Genomic DNA, 23,749 nt, shown 5'->3' on the forward strand with positions numbered 1-23,749 from the left:
ATTAGGACTGACACCCCCCTGGAGTATGAGGAATAAGTAGAATGATATGTCTTTAGCATCCAGGCTCTTGACAACCAGTGCATAGTGTCTCTAGTGAGATGTGTCTCCTGCAAGCACGCGATCATAGGTTCACAGGATTTGATATGATTCAGAACAGCCGCCCTCTTAACCTTATCAGATATACCACGTACATTCCAACTTAACATCCGAACAGTACGGTTACTCATTGTGCATTAGAAAGAACAATCCATCATCATCAAGTAACATCATTACATTGTGGTCCCAATCATACCCGGTCAAACAGCATGAAAACCCCCATCTCCCTACAAATCCGCCCCACCCACCTCCCCCCATCCCTCTCCGCTTCCCCTCCCCCCACCCTTCCCCTTTTGCAGTTGTCACTCTCTCCCCAATGTGAGAGTGGGAGCTCAAAGAACCTGAGCAACTTCTCAGTATTCCGCACTTCAACATGCGTCGTGTCCTCCTCCATCATTGGCAGCCTCTCCGCCATATTGTCAATAGTATGCATAGTCCCGAACCATTAGTCAAATAATTAACCATAATACGTAGATCCCAGTGGGGAGTTCTCCCCCTCCTCTGCGCTCCTATTTCGCAGAGTAAAGCAGCGCCACAACCCTGTCCAGTGATCAGTCTAGCAGGGTCATGTGGTCATATTGCCATTATCTTCTCTCAATTTGCTCCGGTTGCGCTCCAACCACGAAGCAGCCTCAACCGGTGACGGGAAAAAAATGACCTTTCCAAAAGCTTCCACTCTTAATTTAGCAGGATAAATTGTAGAGTATTTCAAATGCAAAGAGCGGAGCTGTTTCTTCACTTCGCCATACCGCAGTCGCAACTTTTGCACCTCGGCTGAGTAATCCGGGTATATTTCGATTCGTTTGCCCTCCAGGTTAAGATCTGTCAACTTTGCAGCCTTTCATAAGATAGTGTCCCTGTCTCTGCAATTCAGGATTCTGGCTAGCATCGTGCGAGGTCCATCTCCCGGCACTGGGGGTCTCATGGGTACGCGATGGGCACGCTCCACCGCAAACACTCTCGACAAGTTATCAGCACCAAACTTGTCCAGCAGCCAGGTTTCAATAAAGGTTGTGGGGTCAGCACCCTCAGCTCTCTCAGGGATGCCCACAATGCGCAAATTGTTCCTACGTGACCGGTTCTCCAGGTCATCATTTTTATTGGCTACTACCGTGATCCTCTGAGTGTGCTGTTGTTGTGTCTTTTGCACTGAGGTTAAGTGATCTTCTGTTACACCAACTCTGTCCTCCACCTCAGTTAATCTGGCTGTAACTTTCTGCATAGATGCTTTTATGCCTCCCATTTCTTCTTTCAAGCAATTCACTTGCTTTGTTAGAGCAGTTAAGGCAGTCTTGCAATATAAGACAGCTTGGAATACATCCCGCAGGGTGGGCTCTGCTACATCTGCACTTTCAGCTAACTGCACAGTGTCACCATCCCCCTCTTCCTCCTGCTCCAGCTCTGCATTCAGCACAGGCATCTCCTCATCATCTTCCTCCTCATCTCTGTGCTTCTCACTCTCTCCATTTCCTTCTTCATCTGTCTCTATGCCCTTCACATACCTGTTCAGCCGGGCTGAGACTTCCAGCCTCTGTGCAAAGGCTGTGTTTCTTCTTCCCGCCTCCTCCTCTCTCTCAGCACCATCTTGGACTGAGGCACTGCTGCAGGCTCCGGCATCTTTCTGCCTTTTGCGGCCCATGTCTGTCTCTCTGAGTCTGGCAGAAGCTCACCCCTGACTCCTGGGACCTTCAGACATCTAATCCTGGTAAAGGAATTAGCTGGTTCGGGCTCTGTGCAGGATAATTGAGGCTAATGGTGGCAGAGAAGCACAGCCACCCGACTTCTCACATCAAGAGCTAGGCCCCGCCCCGCCCCTTTCTCCTTTCTAACCGCACATTCATCGTCTCCCACACCACCTTCTCATCCCACCCTCTCTATGTTGGAGTCCCACAAGGCTCTGTTTTAGGACCCCTACTCTTCTCAATCTATACACTTGGTCTGGGGAAACTGCTAAAGTCCCACGGATTCCAGTACCACCTTTATGCTGATGATACTCAGAGCTACCTCTCTGGCCCAGACGACACTGTCCAGAATCCCAGAGTGTCTACCAGCCATATCCTCTTTCTCCTCTCACTTCCTCAAGCTCAATGTGGACAAATCTGAACTCATCATCTTTCCTCCATCTCACAGATCTTCCTTACCCGACCTAGCTATAACCTGCTGGTATAGCTGATCGCTCTTGGAAAGCCCTGGACATTTCTTAGATCGCTGGTCTCCCGCTGGCCCTCACGCATCGCTGCGTGTGACAGGCGGCAGACCACCGATCAGCTGGTAACTAAGGTAAACGCAGGGTTTCTAAGCACCGTTCGGTGCCTAGAAACCCTCTGTATACCTTAGTTACCAGCGCGCTGATGCAGGGAGCTGGTAACTAAGGTACACATCGGGTTTCTAAGGGATGTCGGGCGCTCAGCGTCGCTGGTGAAGCTGTCTGTTTGACAGCTCACCAGCGATCACATAGCGACTCACCAGTGATCCTAACACGTTGATATTGTTGTCGGGATCGCTGGTAAGTCGCTATGTGTGATGGTACCTTAAGCCCGAAAGGGCAGGGTCCTCTCCCCTCTGTATCAGTCTGTCATTGTTAAGTTTGTTTCCTGTAAGTGATATCTGTAATTTGTATGTAACCCCTTCTCATGTACAGCACCATGGAATCAATGGTGCTATATAAATAAAAATTTTAGTCTTTTTTACACGATTCTGCCAAGCATGATTTACCATCGCAGCTGTGGGGACCATTGTGTGAGTTGGTTGACTAAGAAAGCCCCCTACCTTTATTTAACAACCTAGATGCCACTGTTACTATAGGTTGAGGCATCAAAGGGGTTAGTTAAAGTTAACAGCTAGGATCAAATACATTGACTGCTCAGTTCCTGAAGGAACCCCTCAGTGATCCTGCTGGAATGGCGCCAGGACTGGAGGGGTATAGATGCTATTATTTTACTTTGTGAAAATGTAGCAAGGTGGCCCGGGGTGGTAGTCCCAGCTGAGTCAACTAAGCCACCATCAGTGTACACCCTGGCACTTTGTTCAGAAATGGACAGGACAGATGCAACCCCAGACACAGCTGCAGTCCAGCAGGGAAAAAGTTTTAATGAAAGAGATGAACAAAGTGCAATATCAACTTCCTGCTCTCTCCCTAAGGATGTCCACGGCCATACCCACAGCCACGGTGGCCGAAAGAGGAGGTAATCCATATGCCGGAATCTAGATGCTTGAAGTCCCTTCGATGGGGTACCTACGTAGTCCTGGTGCCCGTTTCGCTGCCCAAAGGTCTGGGGGCAGCACCCTTTCCCCTCCTGGGGTCTGGCAAGGCTCTCAGCCTGGGCAGATGTGCTGGGCTCTGATCTGGAAGCAGGAGGTTCCTGCTCCCTTGAGGCTGCTGGCTCCGCCCACCAAATTAACCTTTTACTTTCCCTGCTCTACATATACAGGAATACACAATACATGGACACATTAACATATGGCTGTACATTGCTTGTACACACATTTCACAGTACAGGCACAACAAAACATAAATAAACCGGTACACTGTCCGGGTACCGCATAAAGCACACGGGGCCAAGACATAGGAGAGAGAGAAGACGATTACATTCTCCGCCACCACCTTACAGAAACATAGTGATTGAGAAGGGTTGGTCGGAGTAGAGGACAACTCCTTAAATAGTTTAAGGCCATGATGTATTAAGGTATTTATGCCAGAATTCTGTCCTTAATGTGCAGGACATGGACGGGGCGCGGCTACTCACATCATGATACGCTATGCCACTCTAATGCGTAACTTACTCCAGAAGTGTACCCCAGTTACTAATTGGAGTACATTTCTGGCTACGGTGCACGCTGGTTCTCAGATGCACCTAATTCATTAAGCGTCGTATTCAACTTAATGAGTAAGACGCATTGCACTCCAGCAAGCCCTTTCATTAAAACAGATGTGCATAACTCCAGTCTTAATGATTGTGATTCTAAATGTACAAAGAGAAACCCGAACTGAATAAAAAATAAAGGCACCAATAAAAAAGTATAACCAAAAACTTGCTTACTAGCAAATTACTTATATAAACTACTAGCTGAAGAGCCCGGCGTTGCCTGGGCATAGTAACCAACTGTGGTTAGTTATTGCAAATTATAATGATTATATTGCACATAAAAACATTTCACATCATATATTCAACACTACAGATTTGCAACACAAATTAACTAGACGATTACCCAAGTATTGATAGTATTTTATTTTCAACTCATTCAAGAGCCTTTATATCTAACCCTATCCTGTGTGATAATGTCTGCTGAGCTGTGTACCTAATCCTCTCCTGTGTGATACTTTCTGCTGACCTGTGTATCTAATCCTATCGTGTGTTACTGACTGCTCAGCTGTGTATCTAATCCTATCCTGTGTGATACTGACTGCTGAGCTGCGTATCTAATCCTCTCCTGTGTGATACTGCTGAGCTGTGTATCTAATCTTATCCTGTGTGATACTGACTGCTGAGCCGTGTATGTAATCCTATCCTGTGTGATACTGACTGCTGAGCCGTGTATGTAATCCTATCCTGTGTGATACTGCTGAGCTGTGTATCTAATCCTATCCTGTGTGATACTGACTGCTGAGCCGTGTATCTAATCGTATCCTGTGTGATACTGACTGCTGAGCCATGTATCTAATCCTATCCTGTGTGCTACTGACTGCTGAGCTGTGTATCTAATCCTATCCTGTGTGATACTGCTGAGCTGTGTATCTAATCCTATCCTGTGTGATACTGACTGCTGAGCCGTGTATGTAATCCTATCCTTTGTGATACTGACTGCTGAGCCGTGAATCTAATTCTATCCTCTGTGATACTGCAGAGCCGTGTATCTAATCCTATCCTGTGTGATACTGTCTGCTGAGTCGTGTATCTATTCCTATCCTGTGTGATACTGACTGCTGAGCCATGTATCTAATCCTATCCTGTGTGATACTGACTGCTGAGCTGTGTATCTAATCCTATCCTGTGTGATACTGACTGCTGAGCCGTGTATCTAATCCTATTCTGTGTGACACTGTCTGCTGAGCTGTGTATCTAATATTATTCTGTGATACTGTGTGCTGAGCTGCGTATCTAATCCTATCCTGTGTGATACTGACTGCTGAGCCATGTATCTAATCGTATCCTGTGTGATACTGACTGCTGAGCCATGCATCTAATCCTATCCTGTGTGCTACTGACTGCTGAGCTGTGTATCTAATCCTATCCTGTGTGATACTGACTGCTGAGCCGTGTATCTAATCCTATCCTGTGTGATACTGACTGCTTAACCATGTATCTAATCCTATCCTGTGAATTACTGACTGCTGAGCCGTGTATCTAGTCCTATCCTGTGTGATGCTAGGCTACCCCTGCAGTCTGTGTCAGAGGGTGGTCTGAGTTGGCACAGTAATAAATTGTGTTATTTCATCTTTACAGAAGGACGATAAAACCATAGAAATGATAAGAATAATAGGCAAAGTTTTTTGGTGAATTGAAATGCGCGGGGTTAAAATTTTGTCTCACAACATAGCCTATGACGCTCTCGGGGTCCAGACGTGTGACTGTGCAAAATTTTGTGGTTGGAGCTGCGATGGTGCAGATGCCAATCCCGGACATACACACATACATACACACACACATTGAGCTTTATATATTAGATTAACGGGAATCTGCCAGCAGGTTTTTGCTATGCAATCTGAAAGCAGCATAATTTAGGGCAAGAGAGCCTGATTCAAGCAATATATCACTTACTGGACTGCTTGGTGCAGTTTTGATATAATCCCGGTTTTATCTGTTGTAGATGTGTCAGTGGTCAGAATACTGAGCCCTGCATAACCCCTCCCCCACTGCTGATATGCAGCTTCCTGTGTACACTGTACTGTGTTAGCAAACTGCCAATCAGTGGTGCGGGAGGGGTTACGCCGATTATCTGGACTAGCCTGCATGTGAGACCTAGTCAGGCAGTGATATTCTCCTGCTGATAAAACATTGTGTTATAACATCCCACAGCCTAATAAATTATACATAATTTGATTCAGGTTCTCTGCCGCTACATTATGCTGCTCTCAGATTAAATAACAAAACTTGTTTTTACTCTGTGACCTCTGTTCCTGCAGTGTTCAATTCTTTTAGGCATGTATAAAAATGCAGTAGCCCGGACCTCTAAAAAGGTGCTAGAATAGAGGCCAGACGGAGTCCAGAGTGACTACCTGCCTCATTGTATTAAATGGAAATGTTGGGGTTCATCCGAGTCACATTTCTGACAGATTTGGATGGAACCCCCCTCTATTGTAAGTGCTTAGCGTAGTTCCGAGTGCGATCCAACAGAACGTCACATTACACTTGATCGATGTTATGCTATGGGACCGTGCACTTGTCCGATTTTTTTTCCTTGGAATTTGGGGGGAAAAAAATTTGCAGCATACACGATTTGCATGCGTAAATCAGATCATACTCAGGCTCCTAAGGATCACCAAATGTTAAGGCTGGGTTCATACTGCGTTATGGCAGTCTGTTAGACTGCGTTACACCGCGGCATAATGTGGTGTAACGCAGTCCGTTAGTGCTGCCATTAACCCCTATTATCGGGCGCACTGCCAACGCATGCCGTTATCGGCTAGCGATGTGCGGTCATTGAGTGACGGAGCCTCGGACGCGGGCTGCAGCGTCTGAGGCTCCGTCACCGCTAGCGCAGGTGAAGCATCTGCACTAGCGATATAGCATAATGCGATCGCGTTATGCCATATAGCGTTAAGCAGCCGTCAGCGCTATGCGATTATCGGGCTGCCTAACGCAGTATGAACCTGGCCTAACCACAAGAAATACTAGGAAAATCTGCTTTCTAAGAGTCCATTGGCGATCCTCTCTTCTGGGCTCTGCCATGTGCCCAAACAATAGAACAATAGTTTACGATCACATATAGGCTATTACCGCACACAGAAAAAAGTTAAACTGTATGGCCCATTCTCGACTCTTATTCCTTTGGAACATGAATCTGGAGCTAAAATAGCATTCTAGTAGTGAAAATGTAATTTTATTTTATGGTCCAATTGTGTAAAATTCAGTGAAACACATTTGGTGTCAACATGCTCACTATACCTCTAAATTCATTGTAGGGTACAGCGTTTTTTTTAAATGGGGTCATTTTGGGGGTTTCTGCTTTTCTGGTATGTCAGGTGTTCTGCTGACGTGACATGGCACCCCAAAGCATTCCAGCAAAATTTGCAGTTAAAATTGTCACTCCTTCCCTTCTGAGCTGTGCAGTGTGCCCAAAGAGTATTCTCTGGCCACATACTGACGATTTGCCCAACGAGTCGTCTCAGACCACTTATGAGGTATCAATGTATTCAAGAGTAATTGCACCGCAAATTGGGAGATACATTTTTTTATGTTACCGTTGTAAAAATGAAAAATTTGGGGACTACTTCAGCATCATACTTGGAAAAAAAGTCATGTCATAAAATTCTCTGAAGTGCCTGTGGGTTCAAGACACTCACCCCACCCATAGAGTAATTCACAGTGAGGTGAAGTTTCTATGAATTGGGTCATCTGGTCTGGGGGTAAACTTGACATATAGGCCCCTCAATATCACTTCAAATGCGCAATTGGTCCCATATAAAAAACAGGGTTTGGAAATGAAAAATTGCTGCTAAACTTTGAACCCTTATAAAACAGTTAAACAAAAATTAATAATTTAAAATAACACTTATTTAAAGTAGAAGTATGGTAAATGTTATTCCATTTTTGTGTGGTATGGCTCAAAAGGGCAACAATATTCAAAATTCAAACTAAGAATTTTTCATCAAATTTATTATTTTTTTTTTTATATATAAATGCCAATCATATTTACCATGAGCATAAACTACAATTAGTCCAGTAAAAAATCATAGCATAAAATGGCACATGTTAGTTTATAAATTTTGACCCGGTTAGGAAGGTGAAAAAGAAGGGGTTAAAGGTTTATTCCCAATATATGTGATAACTTTCAAGTGGAGCAGACTCCACAATACAAACTGTTCACATTATTAACCCCTTCACCCCCAAGGGTGGTTTGCACGTTCATGACCGGGCCAATTTTTACAATTCTGACCACTGTCCCTTTATGAGGTCATAACTCTGGAACGCTTCCATGGATACCGGTGATTCTGACACTGTTTTCTCGTGACATATTGTACTTCATGATAGTGGTAAAATTTCATTCAAATAACTTGCGTTTATTTGTGAAAAAAACGGAAATTTGGCGAAAATTTTGAAAATTTCGCAATTTTCCAACTTTGAATTTTTATGCCCTTAAATCACAGAGATACAGCACACAAAAAACTTGATAACTAACATTTCCCACATGTTTACTTTACATCAGCACAATTTTGGAACCAAAATTTTTTTTTGTTAGGAAGTTAAGGGTTAAAAATTGACCAGCGATTTCTCATTTTTGCAACACCATTTTATTTTTACGGACCACATCACATTTGAAGCCACTTTGAGGGGTCTATATGATAGAAAATACCCAAACGTGACACCATTCTAAAAACTGCACCCCTCAAGGTGCTCAAAACCACATTCAAGAAGTTTATTAACCCTTTAGGTGCGTCACAGGAATTTTTTTGAATATTTAAAAAAAAAAAATGAACATCTAACTTTTTTTCACAAAAAAAATACTTCAGGTTCAATTTTTGTTTATTTTACCAAGGGTAACAGGAGAAATTGGACTGCAAAAGTTATTGTGCAATTTGTCCTGAGTACGCTGATACCTGATATGTGGGGGGAACGACTGTTTCGGCGCATGACAGAGCTCGGAATGGAAGGAGCGCCGTTTGACTTTTTCAATGCAAAATTGGCTGGAATTCAGATCGGACGCCATGTCACGTTTGGAGAGCCCCTGATGTACCTAAACAGTGGAAACCCCCCAAAAGTGACCCCATTTTGGAAACTAGACCCCCCAAGGAACTTATCTAGATATGTGGTGAGAACTTTGAACCCACAAGGGCTTCACAGAAGTTTATAACATACAGCGGTACAATTAAAAAATCATATTTTTTCCACAAAAATGATCTTTTCACCCCCAATTTTTATTTTTCCAAGGGTAACAGGACCCTAAAAGTTATTGTGCAATTTGTCCTGAGTACGCTGATACCCCACATGTGGGGGTAAACCACTATTTGGGCGCATGGCAGGGCTCGGAAGGGAAGCAGCGCCATTTGACGTTTTTGGCTGGAATTGAGATCGGACACCATGTCGCGATTGGAAAACCCCTGATGTACCAAAACAGTGGAAACCCCCCACAAATGACATTTTATAAACTAGACCCCCCACGGAACTTATCTAGATGTGTGGTGAGCACTTTGAACCCCCAAGGGCTTCACAGAAGTTTATAATGCCCGGGCATGAAAATAAAAAAATTGTATTTTTTCCACAAACATGATCAATTAGTCCCCAATTTTTTTTATTTTCCCAAGGGTAACAGGAGAAATTGAACCCCAAAAGTTGTCCAATTTGTCCTGAGTACGCTGACACCCCATATGTGGGAGAAAACTACTGTATGGATACACGTCGGGGCTCGGAAGGGAAGTAGTGACGTTTTGGAATGCAGACTTTGATGGAATGGTCTGCGGGTGTCATGTGCGTTTGGAGAGCCTATGATGTACCTAAACTATTGAAACTCCCCACAAGTGACCCCATTTTGGACACTAGACCCCCCACGGAACTTATCTAGATGTGTGGTGAGCACTTTGAACCCCCAAGTGCTTCACAGAAGTTTATAACGCTCGGACGTGAAAATAAAAAAATCATTTTTTTCCACAAAAATGATATTTTTGCCCACAATTTTTTATTTTCCTAAGGGTAACAGGAGAAATTGGACCCCAAAAGTTGTTTTGCAATTTGTCCTGAGTAGGCTGATACCCTACATGTGGGGGTAAAACACTGTTTGGGCGCATGGCAGAGCTTGGAAGGGAAGGAGCACCATTTGACTTTTTCAACTCAGAATTGGCTGGAACTGAGATCAGACGCCATGTTGCATATAGAGAGCCCCTGATGTGCCCAAACAGTGGAAACCCCCCAATTCTAACTCCAATCCTAACGCCAACACACCCCTAACCCTAATCTCAGCCCTAACCCTAGCCCTGGACCTAACCCTAATGGGAAAATGGAAATAAATACATTTTCTTTTAAGTTTATTATTTTTCCCTAACTAAGGCTGGTTTCACATTTGCGTTTTTTAGCGCTGGAAAAAAACGCATACGTGCGCATGCGATTTTTCCCCTATATTTAACATGGGTGCGCATACCTGCGCGCTGGCATGCGCACGTATGCGATTTTCATGCGCTGCGTTTTTTTGGGGTGTGCGTTGGTATTTTCCAGACGCAGCATGTTGCATTTTTTGGCCCTGGAAAAAAGCGCATGTGCACGTATGCGCACGTTTTGCGCTAAAAATGGCCATTATAGCCTATGGATGCGCATACGTGCGCACTGGCATGCGCATGTATGCTTTTTTTTAGCTCTGCGTTTTTTGGGTGGTGTCCACTTGTTATCCTAGTTATAATCTTCTAAAGTCAAAAAAAAAAAGTCTATATAAAGGAGGTGCCTGCCAAAACTCTGCCACTACTACACTGACAGATTGGAGAGCAGACAGTCAACCAAGAACCCATTATATCAGCGAAGAATGTGAGTATATTACATTATATGCCTGTCCTTTTAAATTATGTATGTACTAATGATTTTTATTATTTTTACATGCAGTATGTCTTCAGAATCCGAGTATTCCCCATCGCGGCAGGAATTGGCGCAAGCAGACCGTGAGGTGATTATTTTCGTGCATCTGGTAAGTATATCTGCTGCTTCTCCAAATCTCTTACGTTTTTTTCAACTTTTTTAAGACATCGTCATCATCATCTGCGGACGGGACTAGTGAGGGCGAAGAGCAGGAGCAGCGAAGCCAAGTCCCGGTGGTGATACGGAATGTAAGTATCAAATGATTTGTAATGTTCTTTATTTTTTATCTTCTATTTTTACTCTTTTTTATGTTTCTTTTTTTGTAACTTTTTATTCAATTTAAATTTGATTATTCTAATGAATGTGTTTTGTCTAGGTTCCACAACGGGATGAAGACGTCTACCTGGATAATGAGCAGCTCATCAGCCTGGTCCAGGAGCGTTCGCCGTTGTGGGACAGCCGTGACCGGCTGTACAAGGACAATGTGGTGACCCGGCGGCTATGGAATGAGGTGGCCGCAGCGTTGATGGATGGCTGGGACAGCGCCACAGCATCCTCCAAAAAGGCGTTTAGTGAGTATTTCCCTGCTCTGTATTGTGCCGCAGTGACTGTTGTCCTTGACGGCACTGTTGGGTTTCGTGCTAGGCATATTCTAGCAGGAAACCCAACAGTGTCATCGGGGTCTACAGTGACTGCTTTGAGTATTGTATTGCTACATTGTGCCTCAGTGACTGTTGTCCTTGACGGCACTGTTGGGTTTCGTGCTAGGTGTATTCTAGCAGGAAACCCAACAGTGTCATCGGGGTCTACAGTGACTGCTTTGAGTATTGTATTGCTACATTGTGCCGCAGTGACTGTTGTCCTTGACGGCAAGGTTGGGTTTCTTGCTAGGTGTATTCTAGCAGGAAACCCAACAGTGTCATCGGGGTCTACAGTGACTGCTTTGAGTATTGTATTGCTACATTGTGCCGCAGTGACTGTTGTCCTTGACGGCACTGTTGGGTTTCGTGCTAGGTGTATTCTAGCAGGAAACCCAACAGTGTCATCGGGGTCTACAGTGACTGCTTTGAGTATTGTATTGCTACATTGTGCCGCAGTGACTGTTGTCCTTGACGGCACTGTTGGGTTTCGTGCTAGGTGTATTCTAGCAGGAAACCCAACAGTGTCATCGGGGTCTACAGTGACTGCTTTGAGTATTGTATTGCTACATTGTGCCGCAGTGACTGTTGTCCTTGACGGCACTGTTGGGTTTCGTGCTAGGTGTATTCTAGCAGGAAACCCAACAGTGTCATCGGGGTCTACAGTGACTGCTTTGAGTATTGTATTGCTACATTGTGCCGCAGTGACTGTTGTCCTTGACAGCACTGTTTTTTTTTTATCAACAGTGGACAAAGTCCGAACACGTTGGCGTTCGATCAAGGACCGCTTCAACAGTGATGTTCGTGCTGAGGGCCAGGTTCGCAGTGGATCTGCGTCAAGGACCAGAACTAGATACCGTCACTATCACGCGTTGCAGTTCCTAAGACCGGTCCTTGCCACGAGATCGTAAGTATTATAAATTTTGGGTTTTTATTTTTATTAATCTGTGTTTTTCTAATCCACAGCTGATGCTTCTTGTAAAGGCATGGTAGTAATGATTTTCCTTTCTTCCACAGCACCTGGAGCAGCACCCTGCAACCTGGCCCTGGAGCGGTCCTTCCTCGGACGTCCTCTGACCCGTCCCAGCCATCCGACAGCCAGGAAGCACCTTGCAGGTCAACCACACACACAGCTGGTGACCAGGAAGCTGGGCCATCAGGTGTTCCCCTGTCCCAGGTCTCTGTCACTGGTTATGCGGGCACTACCCGCCAGCGGCAGAGGGCCTTGGACAGGAATGTCTTGCCCGAGTTTATGCATTTGAGCGAGACATTTAATTCCAGCCTCAAGTCACTGTCCGACAGAGTTGAAAGCGGTTTTGCACTCATGGAACGTGGTTTTAACCACTTTGAACACCGCTTCAATTCTGTAGAACAGCGCCTTGACCGTCTGGAGGCTGACCTCAACAGACCAGCACACCATTTTTTTAGTAAGATTGAAAAGGGCATGGCGGAACACCTTAGTCCTGATCAACAGCTGAATGTGCTGCAGGCCTGCAACAATGCTTTCTTGCAGGCTATGCAGCATAATCGGTACGGTCAGCAGTCAGTGGTGTCCTTTCCACCTGTGCCACCATTGACTCGCTTCACCTCACTACCGACTTGTGCTGCATACCACTGCACGGACACCTCTATTCAAAGCCAGGACACCCACCGTTACACCACCACAAGTCTGAGTGCAGCTGGTCACTTCACCGACACCACCATGGCAAGCGCTGCTCCTGTCTGGAGCACCACCGCCACTCCCATGCATGCGTGGAGCTCAGCCACCACTAGGCAAACATGGAACAGCCCTGCCGCTACAACAACATGTAGTAGCCCTGCCACCACCACTCTGCAAACCTGGACCATCACTGCCGCCACCAGTCCTCCTGCAAGGACGAGCACTGACAACGAAGAGCAGCAGCAGCCACCTCAGCAGCAGCAGCCACCTCAGCAGCAGCAGCCACCTCAGCAGCAGCCACCTCAGCAGCAGCAGCAGCCACCTCAGCAGCAGCAGCAGCCACCTCAGCAGCAGCAGCAGCCACCTCAGCAGCAGCAGCCACCTCAGCAGCAGCCGCCACCTCAGCAGCAGCCGCCACCTCAGCAGCAGCAGCCGCCACCTCAGCAGCAGCAGCCGCCACCTCAGCAGCAGCAGCCGCCACCTCAGCAGCAGCAGCCATACCAGCAGACGGGGGACCTACATTCCATATTTGCCCCTAGTTCAAGGCGAAATCAATCAAGGCGGGCATTGGGCCAAAGTCGGTCCAGGCACACAAGCCTACGGCGACATGCCATTACAACTAATGTACCTGAACAGATTTCCTCTCCTCCAAGTGTTCCTAGTTTAATTCCCTTAACTGGACTACCTTCCCCCACAAGTTTTGTTGCCCCTTCCCCTCAAACACCGTCTTCAACTGCAAGTGTTGCATATTCCCTGCACACCCCCAAATTGAAACCATCTGCCCCCAAACGCCGTAAAAAATAATTTTTAGGTTTATTTTTGTGATAAAAAATAAATTTACATTTGTGGTTCACCATTGCTAAGTTTCATTAATGTTGTTTGCGCCGCTCACACACACTGATGGGTAAATACATGTTAAAAACCAACCCAAGGCCTAGTATAGTCATATGTGAAATAACACGGACTAGTATAGTCATACCAAGGCCTAGTGTAATAACTCGAGTTTTACCAACTTGGATCTGGTTTCATGAAAAACAAACTGTTGAAACTTGTCTTAAAAATAAGTTTCTTTCTAGTTTCACCAGTTTGTTTTTTGTGAAACAAGATGCTAGTTGTTAAAAATCGAGTTATTACAGTAGGCCTTGGTATGACTATACTAGGCCGTGGTATTTCACATATTACTATACTACTAGCCCCAAGGCCTACTATACTCATATTTGAAATACCACGGCCTAGTATAGTCATTCCAAGGCCTAGTGTAATAACTCTAGTTTTACCAACTAGAATCTATTTTCATGAAAGACAAACTGTTGAAACTTGTCAAGTTTCACCCGTTTGTTTTTCTTGAAACAAGATACTAGTTGGCCAAAATCGAGTAGGCCTTGTTATGACTATACTAGGCCGTGGTATTTCACATATGACTATACTAGTAGGCCCAAGGCCTACTATAGTCATATTTGAAATACCACGGCCTAGTATAGTCATTCCAAGGCCTAGTGTAATAACTTGTAATGGAGCAGATTACATTCATCCACTCAATGCTGACTTGTATTCCCCATGGACTTTCATTGGGGTTGGGTTTTGAGGGTTGTGTTTTGAGAAAATCACATACTTTGTTTTAAACTAGTTGCACAATTTTCTCTTGAAAAAAAATGGTTTCCTGATTCATGGCCTGCAGCTTTGCTCATTCCAATATATTTCACGCAGACTAGCAATGCTGCATTTTAACTCATATGTGTATTTACCTGCCCAGGTGTGTGAACATAAAAAAATTCAGTTATACATGGGAAGTTTTTTAATTAATTGGAGTTTAAAAAATATAGTGCACTCAGTAATGGTATCAAATAAGGATTTTTATTACCATAAACAAACAACAACATTACACCATTTCATCTTGCCAGTGCACCCGTCCTACATCAGAAATAAAGTAGGCCGCAAATTTGTCCCTCATTTGGCCAACTTCAACGGATGACCTGAGAGTGTGCTGAGTGAATTCAGGCAATGGGTTAGGAGCATCATCGTCCAGTTCAAAGGTCGGGTGCTCTTTAGCCATCACAAAGTTATGTAGAACCACACAGGCCTTCACCACCTCATCGACTGTTTCAAGTTTAAGATTAATGGCCGTGCCCAGAATTCGCCATCTGGAAACAAGAATCCCAAAAGCACACTCGACAGTTCTTCTGGCCCTGGTCAGCCTGTAATTAAATATTTTTTTGGTGTGGTCCAAGTCCCGGCTGGAGTAGGGTTTCAGTAAGTTTCCGCACATTTGAAAAGCCTCATCGCCAACCATTACAAAGGGCAGTGGCGGAGCTTCGGTGTGAGGAAGAGGCCGTGGCATAGGGAAATTAAATTGGTTGCCATACAACCTCCGGCCCATGTCTGAGTTTTTAAAAGCCTGTGAGTCATTACCACGGCCAAATGCTCCAATGTCCACTGCTACAAACATACATCCGGCATCCGCAATCGCAATGAGTACTATTGAAAAGTACTTTTTGTAATTATAGTACTCAGATCCCGTTCTTTGGGGTTTGATGATCCGTATGTGTTTCCCATCAACAGCTCCCAAACAGTTGGGAAAATTGCATACTGTCCAGAATTTGTCAGCAATTTCCATCCACTTTTCAGCGGTGGGCAGGGGCATAAATTCTGGGCAAAGAACATTCCAGAGAGCCCGGCAGGTGTCAGCAACAATTCCAGACAAGGTAGAGATTCCAATACGGTACTGGAAGTGTAGTGAAGATAGGGTTTCTCCAGTCGCCAGGAATCTGTGAACAGACAAAGAAGTAAAATTAATATTTATGTATATTATTTTTAAAAACTATAAAATAAAATATTAGTACATTCACGAAAACTAATTACCCAAGGTTTTGAATACTAAATTTAAAAAAAAAACATCAGACCACACCCCTTGGTTTTTAAAACATACCGTAATGTCACCAGTAGCCGTTCCTCAGGAGGAATCGCACGACGGAGCTGTGTGTCCTGTCTCCGGATGGATTGTTGGACACGAGCAAGCAAATCCATGAAACTTTCGTGGGACATCCGGATATAATCTGCAAATTTCTCCGGGTTTGCCCGTAGCTCGCTGTAGAGGGTGTGGTATGCCCCACGGCTCTCCCGGAGTTAAACAATCGGATGTATCCACATACGCCGCCGTCTTCGCTGCCTCTCTCTCTTCCTTTGTTCATGGCAAGCAACTGCATACGCCTGAGCCATCGCGATGTCCAAATCCAAGTTGAAGTGAAAACTCTTCCAGCGCAGATCCATGGTCACGAGAAGAATCAAGCAAATGTGAAGAATACTGTAGACAGGGTCTATATATTAACATACCACACCCACAATGAAGTCCCATTGGTCTTGTGTGTTGTTGAATGGTTGTTTTTTCATTTTTGTGGGGTTTTTCCAAAATCTGTAAAAAAACGCTAACGCACAAAAAACGCATACAAACGCGCAAAAACGCTGCGTTTTTTTCCTGCATGCGCATAAAAATGCTTGAAAAAAACGCAGCGTTTGTATGCATTTGTATGCGTTTTTTTAATGCGTTTTTTTGCGGGAAAAACGCGCTGCAAAAAAAAGCAAGTGTGAAACTAGCCTAAGGGGGTGATAACGGGGGGTTTGATTTACTATTTATGGCGGTTTTTATGGTTGGCGGCTGTCGCACGCTAAAAGACGCTTTTTATTGTAAAAATAGTTTTTGCATCAGCACATATTGAGAGCTATAATTTTTCCATATTTTGACCCACCGAGTCATGTGAGGTCTTATTTTTTGCGGGACGAGTTGACGTTTTTATTGTTACCATTTTCGGGCACGTGACATTTTTTGATCGCTTTTTATTCCGATTTTTGGGATGCAGAATGGACAAAAACCAGTGTTTCATGAATTTCTTTTGGGGGGGGTGCGTTTACACCGTTCCGCGTGCGGTAAAATTGATAAGGCGGTTTTATTCTTTGGGTCAGTACAGTTACAGCGATACCTCATTTAGGTAATTTTTTTTTGTTTTGGTGGTTTTATGCAATGAAAACTATTTTATATAAAAAATTATTTTTGCATCGCTTTATTCTGCGAGCTATAACTTTTTTATTTTTTCGCTGATGATGCTGTATGGCGGCTCGTTTTTTGCGGGAAAAGATGACGTTTTCAGTGGTACCATGGATATTTATATGCGTCTTTTTGATCGCGCGTTATTACACTTTTTGTTTGGCAGTATGATAAATCATTATTTTTTGCTTCGTTTTTTATTTTTATTTTTTAAGGGGTTTGCTAAAGGGGTTAACTAATGGAACAGTTTTATAGGGCGGGTCGTTACGGACGCGGCGATACCTAATATGTGTACTTTTATTGTTTTTTTTTTTTTATTTCCAAAAAATGGATTTATTGGGGGAATATTTTTTTTTTTTTTTTCTAATTTATTTGGCGATTTTTTTTTTTTTTTTTTTTTTTTTTTTTACTTTATTACTTAGTCCCAGGTGGGACTTCACTGTCCTGTGACAGATCGCTGATCTGTCACATCACAGATCACTGTGACAGATGAGGAATCTGTCACAGGCACTACTGCAGACTTCCTCATGCCTGCGCTTTGCAAGCACTGAGGAAGCCAGCTCCCTGCAGGCCCCCGTCGCCATCTTGGATTCGTGGGCCTGTAGGGAAAGAGACCCCCGCAGCAGCGCTGCACATTGCGCTGCTGTGGGGGACTCAGGGAAGCACGGAGGGAGCCCCCTCCCTGCCGATGCTTCCCTTTAACCCCCGGTACACCGCGATCATGTTTGATTGCGGTGTGCAAGGGGTTAACGTGTCGGGGTGGTCCGTGACCTCCCCTGACACATTGTGCTGGGTGTCAGCTGTGATAATCAGCTGACTCCCGGCCGCGATCAGCGGCGCTCACCACGTGGGCGCCGCTGATCGCGCTAGATGTACTATCCCGTCCATGGGCATAGGGGCCCGGGTCCCATGGACGGGATAGTACGTCTGATGTCAGAAAGGGGTTAAATAGATTTTTTAGCCCTGATAAGGCTTGTTTAGTTACAATGAAAATTCACTTTCTTCTGAGAGTAAACATTGCCACCTGTTCACATGGGCCAATAAATACACCATTTTTGTATGTATTTTTTTTTTTAAGTACTGCCCTCTTTTTTTTGCCTACTTCTGTGCCATTGCTAAGTGGGTTGCAGTCTGCGTGCTGGAACTTTTTCTACGCTCCTCATTTTGTTTATCCCATATCACCCTGCGAGTGGCAAGACATATAGTGTCAATGGAAATAACCCAACCGCATTGTCCCTCAGCAAGATGTGCTTACAAAAAAAGCAAAGGTTCTTAGCACATAAGTTGGCCAATTCATGTGTGCCCATCAACCATGTCAAGGTGCTGCTTCTCTGATGGGTCCTATCATAACCCTTCACTATCCTACTGTACATGCCACTTTCGGGCTAAAAAGCCTACAATAATGGCCAAACATGCCTCTCCTGGGCTATAAGACAACAATTTGAATGGGCAAGTAGAATTGGCTCAGAACACCTGCAGGTCCATGGGAGGAGAGCAGTGCCAGAGCAGAGGGAGTCACACCCTCCAAAATAGCTGTACAGAAAAACGTGACCAGCACCTCCTGGATGGGTGCAAGCTATAGTGACTTACTCTTCATTCTTGCAACCTATAGAGGGAAGAGTTCTCATAGAAGTGCCTCAACCGACCTCATGGCAATACCGATAATCCACACAATTGTCTCTGATATAAGATGCTGTTTTGGGCAGAATCTTTACCAGTTTATCTACATCTGTGATTATTAACGATAGTTTTTAGACTTCATTCCACACTTTTCTAGATCATGCTGGATATCAATACCGTATATATTAATATTGCGTGTTTTTATTTAAACATTTGTTCACCATACAATTAAAAATATAATCATTCGTAGAATGTGTCTTTTACAATTTTGTACCACTAGAGGTCTCTTGTTGTACTTTAACTAGTGGCTTCAAATAAGCTGCATGTAGTACCAAACGTCACCACTAGGGTGGAATTCAGAAACCTCAGCTGCTTGTAAACAAGGGACGCCTTGACTTTCACAATCATCGTCTTTCTTCATTGCTTCTTAGGCTATGTCCCCACTGTCAGTAATCGGCAGCACTTTGAACACAGCACATGTTCGCTGCGTCAAAAGCGCTGACGGCTTTGAAACGCAAGTGATTCTGCATGTGTTCATAGAAGCGTGCGGAATCACTGCGTCCCATAAATTGGACGGGTGAAATTTTTCTTGCAGAGGCTCGCATCTCCACAAGATAAATAGACATGCTGTGGTCTGGAAAGATGCGCTGCATGTCAGTCTCCACAGGTGAGCCACGCGTGTTGGAGCATGCATAGTGAACATGGGATGTTTTTGAAACCCCATCCACTATGCTGTAACATCTGGCGGCTAATAAATAAAAAATTCCAGAAAACAAGGGGTTAAAATTGATACTACAAATAAAGTCAATCAAAGGTATGCACAGCCCCCTGAGGAATCCCACGCGAAACATGCGTTGGGGCTGCACGGTGTGACCATTTACGTGGATCTATCTGGGTGAGATTCTTTCCTAAGTATTGCACTTTTATTCTGAGGTCCATTTTGGGTATATATGCAATGGCAATATGCTGTGAGTTTTTCTAGTGCACCCTGAGTGGTATCTGATAACTTTTTATTTGTGTCTAGTATTTTGGTAAAATTGCAAGCGTAATTGTTACTGAATAATATGATCTCAATATCCCCGATCGATATATTAATGTAATTGTGTCCGACTTTGTCTTATGTCCTTTACATTGTTAGTTTGTCTATACAATATTTTATTATGTAATAATATTCATGAATATATTTAATACATTTCATATTTAAAGGTGTCTTGTACTCCTTGTTTTCTGTTTTGTTTGCAACATCTGGCGGCTGCAGATGTACGCAGCATCAAACCCGCAGCGTTAACTGACTGTAGGAACATACCCTTATTATTTCATTACATGGAGACCACCGATATACATGTGGGTGAGCAGGAGATAAATCACCAGGGTGTCCTTAGTAAGATGCTGTTGTGCTTGTTGCGTTTGAGACAAATTTTAGATCATTTGGCACCAAAAGTATTTTGGCCTCGGAGGGAAGAAAAGATCATGATTCTAGGACTTCTGATTTGGGGTACAACATATTCATTGTTCTTATTCGGATTGTGGAGAATTCCTAATTTCATTGACATCCATCTGGAATAAAAATGGAAGCGGAATTTAGAAAACCTTTAGAGCAGCTACTTTCAAGAGACACGCTCTGCTGGCACAAGGGGCACACACATCTGGTACAAGGGGCACACACATCTGGTACAAGGGGCACACACATCTGGTACAAGGGGCACACTCATCTGGTACAAGGGGCACACTCATCTGGTACAAGGGGCACACTCAGCTGGTACAAGGGGCACACACATCTGGTACAAGGGGCACACACATCTGGTACAAGGGGCACACACATCTGGTACAAGGGGCACACTCAGCTGGTACAAGGGGCACACTCATCTGGTACAAGGGGCGCACAGCTGGTACAAGGGGCGCACAGCTGGTACAAGGGGCGCTCATCTGGTACAAGGGGCACACTCATCTGGTACAAGGGGCACACTCATCTGGTACAAGGGGCACACTCATCAGGTACAAGGGGCACGCACATCTGGTACAAGGGGCACGCACAGCTGATGCAAAGGGGCACACTCAGCTGGTAGAAGGGGCACTCTTCTGGTGCAAGGGGCATACTCTGCTGATACAAGATGAATTCTCTGTTAGAACAAGGGAAATGCTCTGCAAGACAAGTAGAATTCTCTGCTGGTACAAGTAGCATGCTCTGCTGGTATTTGGGAAGTGGTGTGCTGTTATATGGGGAATGCTCTATTTGTACAAGGGTCATGCTCTGCTGGTACAGCGGTATGGCACAGAAAGAAAGCAATACAGTTGTGTGAAAAAGTGTTTGCCCCCTTCCTTATTTCCTATTCTTTTGCTTGTTTGCGATAACTGGCAATGAGTCTTTTACAACGCTCTGGAGGAATTTTGGCTCACTCATCTTTGCAGAATTATTGTAATTCAGCCACATTGGAGGGGCTCCGAGCATGAACCACCTTTTTAAGGTCACCCCATAGCATCTCAATCGGATTAAGGTTAGGACTTTGACTAGGCCACTCCAACATCTTAATTTTGTTTTTCTTAAGCCATTCAGAGGAGGAATTGCTGGTGTGCTTTGGGTCATTGTCCTGCTGCATAACCCAGGTGCGCTTCAATTTGAGATCATGAACAGATGGTTGGACATTCTCCTTCAGGACTTTTTGGTAGACAGCAGAATTCATAGTTCCATTTACCACAGCAAGTTTTCCAGGTCCTGATGCAGCAAAACTGCCCCAGACCATCACACTACCCCCACCATATCACCATATTTTACTGTTGGTATGATGTTTCTTTTCTGAAATGCTGTGTTACTTCAACACCATATGTAATGGGACATACATCTTCCAAAAAGTTCAACTTTTGTTTTGTCAGTCCACAGAGTATTCTCCCAAACGTCTTGGGGATCATCAAGTTGTTTTCTGGCAAACCTGAGAAGAGCCTTTATGTTCCTATTGTTCAGCAGTGGTTTTAATCTTGGAACTCTGCCATGCAGGACATTTTTGTCCAGTCTCTTGCTTAGGCCATGTCCCCACCTTCAGTATTAGGTCAGTATTTTATATCGGTATATGGAAGCCAAAAAGTTATAAACTAGAGACCTGTTCTTCATTCTTCATTTATTTTCTTTTTTTTTGCCATATTTTACCATACAATGCATCATATGTTTAGTTCCAACCTAATATTCAATGTCATCAAATATTTGACTATTCATAGCAATGCCATCTTGTGACCAGTTCAGACAACACAGCGGCGTCCTTATTCTCTCATTTCTCATGCTTACATGTTCCTCCCAATGCAGTTGGTGGGGTGGAATGCATGATTGCATTGTGCCTTGGAGGTCTCCATCCTGTGTCAACACGTTTCCATGTCACATTCACCTGACCGTGATGTTGTGGACCATGTGACACGGGTGGGTGGCGATCTTCTGGGATCCTCCATGTAAGCATGCGTCGCCAATCACCCCAGCCACCTCCCATTGGTTTAAACAGTATTTATAAACTTGCCAGACATAAGATGACTCCATCCTGTTACAAAGGTCCGCCGAAATGCGCATCGGGGCAGGTGCATATCGTATATGCAGCAAATGATACAGATTTATGCCACAGGCTCAGGTATATGCTCTTTTTCATTCAACCTATTTGGCATATATTGTGTACATGTAGTTGTTACCTCTCAAACATCTGATTACCATGTCTCATAGTTGCTTCCCTACACAGGGATTATTTATACACACAGTTCTATATAGCCCATTACCACTTGCACTTTAGTACAGTATATACCGTGTGGGCCATTTATATGGATACACCTAAATAAAATGGGAATGGTTGGTGATATCAACTTCCTATTTGTGGCACATTAGTATATGGGAGGGGGGAAACTTTTCAAAATGGGTCGTGACCATGGCAGCCATTTTGAAGTCAGCCATTTTGGATCCAACTTTATTTTTTCCAATGGAAAGAGGGTCATGTGACACATCAAACTTATTGAGAATTTCACAAGAAAAACAATGGTGTGCTTGTTTTTAACATAACATTATTTAGTTTTAATTTTCACAAGGGTAACGGGAGAAAGTGGAGCATACAATTTGTTGTCCAATTTCCCCGGAGTACACAGATACCCCATATGTGGTGAAAAACTACTGTTTAGGCACAAGGCAGGGCTTGGAAGGGAAGGCGCACCATTTTACTTTTGGAATGGAAAATTGGCTAGAATAGATAGTGGACGCCATGTCATATTTACAGAGCCCCTTGTGTCCAAACAGTGGAAACCTACCACAGGTGACCCCATTTTGGAAACTACACTAGTCAAGGAATTTATTTTGAAGTGTGGTGAGCACCTTGAACCCAAAAGTATGTCACAAAATTTTAAAACATTGGACCATGAAAATTAAAAATTTTCTCTGAAAATGTTGTTTTAGCCTGTTTTTAAGCCTTTTTAAGGGGGCTTTACACATAGCGATATCGCTAGCAATATCGCTAAAGCGTCACCGATTTTATGACGCAGCAGCGATATTGCTAGCAATATCGCTACATGTGATACTTACCTCCGACCGGCTCCCCCGCTGGTTATCGCTGATCGCGCGAGAACGTCCTGGGCTGTTTCTCGTCGGCGGCTTCCTGCTGTCGCCGACAAGTGACGCATGGGCGGAGGACATCATCATCGCCGCGTCTGACAGGTAAGTAACGACCGCTGCTGCGTCGCTGCATCGCCGGTCAGATCTGCCTGTTTGGCAGCTCACTAGCGACCATTTAGCGATGCACCAGCGATCCCAATCGGGTCATATCGTGGTCAGGATCGCTGGTGCATCGCTAAATGTAACTGGGCCCTTAAAACGGTAACAGGAGAAAATGGACCACATAAGTTGTTGTGCAATTTCTACTGAGTACAGGGATGCCCCATGTGTGCTCAAACTCTTGTTTGGGCAAATGGCAGGACTTGGAAGGGAAGGAGAGCTATTTGACTCTTGGAGAACAAGTTTTTG

At 44.4% G+C, this 23,749-nt stretch overlaps 2 protein-coding genes across 4 annotated transcripts in view; both read left to right on the forward strand.

The window, feature by feature from the left end:
- Positions 1-23,749, forward strand: part of LOC141080493 (uncharacterized) — a 131,505-nt gene that overhangs the window by 40,336 nt on the left and 67,420 nt on the right. Inside the window, exons 13-15 of one of the 3 annotated variants that reach the window (XR_012228946.1) lie at positions 10,842-10,902; positions 10,979-11,062; positions 11,191-11,802. The exons of 1 other annotated variant lie outside the window; for it this stretch is intronic. The gene's annotated coding sequence lies outside the window, so the exon portion shown is untranslated. Of the gene's footprint in view, positions 1-10,841; positions 11,063-11,190; positions 11,803-23,749 lie in introns of those variants that run through there. One more of the 3 variants, XR_012228945.1, reaches the window with a different exon arrangement.
- On the forward strand, positions 12,066-13,965 carry LOC141080487 (uncharacterized). Its single transcript, XM_073565732.1, has 2 exons — positions 12,066-12,359; positions 12,470-13,965. Exon 2 carries the CDS (start codon positions 12,705-12,707, stop codon positions 13,914-13,916), a length of 1,212 nt encoding a protein of 403 aa, XP_073421833.1. The 5' UTR covers positions 12,066-12,359; positions 12,470-12,704; the 3' UTR covers positions 13,917-13,965.

This window comes from Dendrobates tinctorius, unplaced genomic scaffold, assembly GCF_039654945.1.
Source record: "Dendrobates tinctorius isolate UK_male_01 unplaced genomic scaffold, ASM3965494v1 ptg000016l, whole genome shotgun sequence".
Classification (NCBI taxonomy): domain Eukaryota; kingdom Metazoa; phylum Chordata; class Amphibia; order Anura; family Dendrobatidae; genus Dendrobates; species Dendrobates tinctorius.